The sequence below is a fragment of the Sinocyclocheilus rhinocerous genome, unplaced genomic scaffold, assembly GCF_001515625.1.
Source record: "Sinocyclocheilus rhinocerous isolate Xijiao unplaced genomic scaffold, SAMN03320098_v1.1 scaffold1982, whole genome shotgun sequence".
Lineage (NCBI taxonomy): Eukaryota > Metazoa > Chordata > Actinopteri > Cypriniformes > Cyprinidae > Sinocyclocheilus > Sinocyclocheilus rhinocerous.
In genome coordinates, this window is record NW_015651555.1 from 918337 (window position 1) to 924742 (window position 6406).

General features: G+C 36.2%; 1 protein-coding gene across 1 annotated transcript in view; it reads left to right on the forward strand.

The window, feature by feature from the left end:
• ihhb (Indian hedgehog signaling molecule b) overlaps positions 1-3666 on the forward strand; it is a 9252-nt gene extending 5586 nt beyond the window's left edge. The window contains exons 2-3 of the mRNA XM_016518551.1: positions 583-844; positions 2928-3666. Coding sequence (XP_016374037.1) covers positions 583-844; positions 2928-3613 — 948 coding nt within the window. The 3' untranslated portion in view covers positions 3614-3666. The remainder of the gene's footprint in view (positions 1-582; positions 845-2927) is intronic.
• The last annotated feature ends 2740 nt before the right edge of the window (positions 3667-6406 follow it).

The window sequence follows — 6406 nt, forward strand, 5'->3', positions numbered from 1 at the left end:
TATATATATATATATATATATATATATATATATATATAAGTTAATGTTTTTTTATTTAAAAATAAAATCTAAAAAAATTGGAGAAACAATTTTCATTTAAAAATTGCTAAGAAATTTCACAAATAATTACAAAGTAACTGCAGGTAACACTGAATCACACATGACATTTTTAAGTAAATAGCCTAAAATACACTGAAAAAATTTGGTGTAGAAATGATTTTCACTCAGAAATTGCTAGTAAATTTCATAAATAATTCAGAAGAATCATCAAGTAATCCATTGAATTAAATATAAAAATTTGAAGTAGAAAGACGGAAATAGTATTTTTTCTTGTAAAATGTACTCCAATAATCTTTGTTTTATTTACAATTTTGAACAGTAATTTTATTTTTTACAGTGTGGTATTTACTCATAAAACATAGTCCAATAATCTTTGTGTTATTTACAACTGCGAAAACAATACCAATGTTTTTATGGTTTTAGTTTAAGCTAACGATAATAAACCTGATACCTGTTAAAAACTGTATCATTTTTCACATTTCTGAATTCTAGTAAGTGTTTCTCATACGTTATTATTTGCAGCGCTGTAAGGATAAGCTGAACTCCCTGGCCATCTCAGTGATGAACCTGTGGCCTGGCGTGCGTCTGCGTGTGACGGAGGGCTGGGATGAAGACGGCCATCACTCTGAAGAGTCTCTGCATTATGAGGGCCGAGCGGTTGACATCACTACCTCGGACCGCGACCGGAACAAGTACGCCATGCTGGCTCGTCTGGCAGTGGAGGCCGGCTTCGACTGGGTCTACTACGAATCCAAAGGCCACATACACTGCAGTGTCAAATCAGGTGAGACAGCAGCTGTGTGTTTGTGTTGAGGTTGTGCAGGGGGAAAGAGGTCAAGCGAGAAACAGACTAGTCCTTACAAATAAAAGGTGGGAAAGGAAAGGAAAACAAACATGGTGGGATATTAGCAAGTTCCAGTCAACATGAAACATCATTTGCATTTCATTTTATTTCTGCAATCAGATGTATTTCTTAGTGAAACAGGATTTTCAATGAGAAAACAGTAGGGCGGGACTTGTTTTGGGGGAATTAATTTAATTAATAAAAGTGGGCATGGCATAAACTACTGTGCAAAAATGTGTGGTCAGGAAGATTAATACTTTTTTCAGCAAGGATGCATTCAATTGATCAAAAGTGACAGTAAATACATTTATGATGTTACAAAATATCCTGTAAGAATCCTAAAAAATGCATCACTCAACTATTTTCAACAATGATAATAAAAAGAAATGTTTCTTGAGCACAAAATCAGCATATTAGAATTATTTCTGAAGGATCATGTGACACTGAAGACTAGAGTAATAAATTACATAAAAAATTAAAATATTTAAATTAGTTATTTTAAACTGAAATAACATTTCACAATATTATTATGATTTTGTAACTGTTTTGCTTTATTTTTGTTTATTTATTATTTATTTATTTATTTTTAAATCTAACCATAACTAACAAAGCTTCTCACAGCCATGTAATGTGAGAAGAAGAGGCAAGAGATGGACTGTTAGAGCATGTCTATGGATACAGAAGGAATCGCATTAGATTCCTGTTTCTACACACACTACACACACTGTGGATTGATGAGCTATCTAATGTAGAGAGTCATGTTGGGTATCAGATGTAATTTCTTTGCTTCACGTGATTAGATTAAAACAGCACTGTCTTGCAGCACTGGGCCGTCTGATGAATGCACACTTCTTTTTTCACAATTTCTAACATTTACCTTTCTTACTTTTCCAGCTATGCTTTACCTTGATCTTTATTTCCATGCAAGTCAACACAGGCTTCATGTAGCTTTAGCATCTACCATTTAGCTTTTAGCATCCATAGCCAACATGCTATTTAATTTTTTTTAGTGATAAGAATGAATCAAACAGCAGGGGAAAGTCAGGGAAGCACTTTTTACTATTATGTAATTTTGCTGTAATGTAACAACAAAGTAAGACTAAAGTCATTCTCATTCACCCTTTAAGGCTTCAACGCAGCATAGTATTGTGAAATGCATTAGCCATTAGCAGGCCCACAAACAATCATCTGCTCAGTGCATAAATGTAAATGTAATCTGTGCACACAGAATCCTCAGAAAACACCTCAGATTTGGCAGAATTGGAATATTCATCATTGAGAAACTTCTGCATGCTCGTTTATTAAATATTTTGACCAGTAATTAATATATGAATAAGTACCTATGTTTAAAGCATTTTACCATGTTTAAATGCATTCTGCAGATTTTCTTCCAAGACACCACAGAAATGGAAAAAAAATCTGCAGATAGCATAGCTGTTTTTTGGCCGACCCCTTATAGAGGTGTGATTAACCATTTTGTCTCTTACTTACATTGAATTTCATAATAAAATCTCTAGTATTCATTATCTGTTTCTGTTTTTCCCACTATTTTCTTTCTCTTTATTCCTTTTTCTCCTGTCCTTCCTGCCCAGATCGTTATGCAAGTCAGCTGTCCCTGACATGATCAGAAGGAAAACTGAGTTTTCAAATCTAGCTATATTGTATATCATTATGTATATATTGTAATTTGTACAAAAAAAAGGCAAGATTGACAGTCAAGTCAGAATCAGTCCACTAGGAGGCGCTCCTACACCAACGTCCCAATGAAGAAGTAAAAGTCCCACTTTGAGGACACCACACTGATCCTATTACCAACTCAACCAATCACTGAGCGAAACATCATTGGACCAACCAATGAATGAAGGGTCAAAAGACTAGAGGTATATTAATCAAAAATGAAGATTAGAAACAGGGGCTTGGGCATGGAATCCATTCTTTATTTCCTTAATGAAACATTTTCTGTTCCTTTCTTTCTCCATCTTCCCATTCCTCACTTCCATTCCTTCCTCAAACGTTTCTTCAGAGCACTCAGTAGCAGCAAAGACGGGCGGCTGTTTCCCTGGAGGGGCTTTGGTGACAATGGAGGATGGCACTCGTAGACCAATCCGAGACCTACGAACAGGAGATCTTGTTCTGGCCTCAATGGGAAGTGATGGGTCTGGCGAGCTCGTCTACAGCAAGGTCCTCACCTTCCTGGACCGTAGCCCCATTACTCAGAAGCACTTTTATGTGATCAGCACTGAGGATGGGGACAGCGCCTCCTTAACAGCAGGTCATTTACTGTTTATCTGGGTTGGAAACTGCTCCAGCGGGGGCCTGCCAGTGCTTGGATCCCTCCGGACGATATTTGCCAGTGATGCCCAGCCAGGGCAGTGTTTGCTGATCGTCAATGAAGGCGAATTCAGGAAGCGTGTTTCACGGATCTCTCGAGTGGAGGTGCGGGAGGACCGGGGGGCTTACGCCCCACTTACTGCCCATGGGACTTTGGTGGTGAATGGTGTGATGACCTCATGCTACGCTGCGGTGAATGAACCACAGCTAGCTCACTGGGCATTTGCACCTCTACGCCTGTTGTACAGCTGGACCGGACCGGATCGGATCCTTAAGAACGGCTTGCACTGGTACTCTCAGGTCCTACTCAGTGTGGGAACACTACTGCTAGACTCAGAACTCTTCCACCCTTGGGCCTTAGAAGATCATGAAAGATGATGGATTGAAAAGGAACTCAGAGATGAGTGAGGGGTGGGAAGACAAGACAGATGGAAACGACTGAACGCTCAGGGTTTATGACTTAAGGGGAAAGTGCTAAGTTAGGTGAAATATGTACCGAAAGCAGACTTTTTTAATGACTAAAGTGTGTAATTTCTGTGCAACAAGTGACACCAAGCAGAATTGCAAAAATAATTTTTAATACCCATTGACCCAAACTCGTGCCATGGACCCTTTTTCAAATTTCTGGGGTTCTCAGAAGCAGAAAACATACACTTCTATAAAGTGCTGCGAGATGACCTATTTTTGCAGGCCAAAACACAGAAACGAGTTAGCATTTTAGCACTTCCAGGTCCATCTTCCAGAAGTCAATGTTTTTTTTTTTTTTAATGGTTTATTGGTTAAAAGCCTGAAATTAGGTCTGTAGTTAACACAAGTTCAAGATATTTCCACGTCTTCTTCTACGGCATTCAGTAATACGTGTCTTTTGCTTGTCTTGAAAAAGGTGATTTCTAACAGGAGACTAAATGGGCGATATTAAACGTCATCACGCCAAACAGGAAAACTCATCTACTCACCAGCCCACTTTTACAGACATGTTGTGTTCATAATCTCTTGCAGACTTTTCTAACTCGAACTTTCAGGTAAAATATTTCTTATATAAAGACTGAAAGAGTTGGCGACCATACTTGACCATGCAAGAGCCATGCGAGTTTGTTTAAAGCCTATGTTTATCTTTTTACATCTGGAAATGTAATTTAGTCTTCAAAATTCATAAAAGTTGTTAAATTGTAAAAATTATCATAATGAACAAAACGTGAAAGAATCATAAACATTTGCTTATTTTCTTCAGTAATCCAAAAGTCAATGGAAAAATCCTATTGGCTTTTTGTTGAGGGAACCAGGGTGATGCGAACCTCAGGGTTGACCTATAAAAATATGTCATTTCTACAGCGCTCTATACAGTACATTTACAATGTTAATAACTGGGGAAAAGCATCATCACAGTCTGTGAAAAGGTCCATTGGTTGAATCAGTGTGGCTGTGTCGGATTCTTCAAACAAATGGAGCAATGTCAGTGTTTACACTTTTCAGGAGAATCATCATAATTATAGCTGTCTCTGAATAAGCTAGAATAATAATAATAAAAAAGTATTTCACATTGAAAAACTTCCACACATCACTTTTAACTGTAAAAAAAACTGATTACAAACTGACCTCTTGTTTTTCTTCTTACAGAAATTGTGAGAGACCAAACATTGTCTGTGCCTTATTCCCGTAATCCCGTCTCTTTTGTCATTAGTCTTAAAACAGTCTGTTAAACTATTTAAAAAAAAATGTTTTACAAGCTTTGTAATGTCATTAAGGTAATATAAGGTATATTCAGGTAAAGTATTTAAAATCTATTTTTGAAATTAAACTTTACACAAATTATTTATTTTGTCTCATATTTGCTTTTTGCTGGCTATTACAATTTCTTTAATTCATTAATTTGTCATCTGTTGGATGTTTTGTCTGTGTCAATGGTTCTCAGCCTTTTTGATTCCAAATCCCCCATTTGACTAAGACATTATTGGAAGGCCCTCCTGTCGAAGCTGATTTTTACCTCTGGTACTTCTGTTGTAATAAAAAACTGGTTTAGAACCACTAGTCTATATGTAATTGTTCCCTGCTGGTGAAAACGGACAGTACAGAGTGCAAGAGAAGTCAGATGGGTTTAATGTAACAGGAATCGCATGTGATATGACACCAGTGAATGGATAAACTCTCCTCTTACTAATGAGACCATGCAAACATGCCATTTAAACTAGTCGCATCTTTTAAATTCTCAAGACACTAAAACCTTAGGTTGAATAGGATGACATATCGCAAGCTTTATTGTTGTTATCTTATAGAAGTGTATTGCAGCATTTTGAATGTTATCAACTTTTCATGATGAACCTCTTGTGTTGTGTTATTATTCCTCACTTAACTGGTTAAAAGCATCTGCTATATAAACAAGCATACAGTAAATGCCAATCAACACGTCACCGGCGTGACCAACTTTTGGAAATCTTTTGCTTCAGATGCCATGGACCCCCAAAAATAATCATTCTGTTGCATCCTAAAATTTAAAAGGCAACTGTATATTTTCATGTATAAAAACCAAACTTATTCTGTAAAAAAATAATATAAAAAAAGTGTCAAATCTTATTTGGTAAATATTTAGTTTTAATAAATATATCTAGTTTAATATTTAGTAAATATTATGTTGCATTATTAGGTTTTGTACAGACTACTTCTGTACTGTTAGATGTATTTTTATTTATTTAAATCAATGTTAATTAATGCATTTTTTATTTAGTTTTATTTATTTATTTATTTATTTTTACTTTTTCAAAGACCCCCTAGCACTTTCTTGCAACGACTAGGAGTTTAAAAACACGTGGTATAACTATCCAATAAGACTTTGTATAACTTTCCAGAAAAGAAAAAAGATGCCATTATATCGTGATCGTGTTTACCTGTGCCTTTAAAGGGGTCATATGATGCGATTTCATTTTTTCCTTTCTCTTTAGAGTGTTACAAGCTCTTGGTGCATAAAGAAGATCTGTAAAGTTGCAAAGACTAAAGTCTCAAATCCAAAGAGATATTCTTTATAAAAGTTAAGAGTTAGCCACACCTACCTAAAACGGCTCGTTCGAACACGCCCCCACATACCTACCTCACTATGTGGGAAGATTTGCATAACGCCACCCAAATGTTCACGCAAAGAAAGAAGACGTAACTTTTATTCTCGCTGTAGTATTGTAG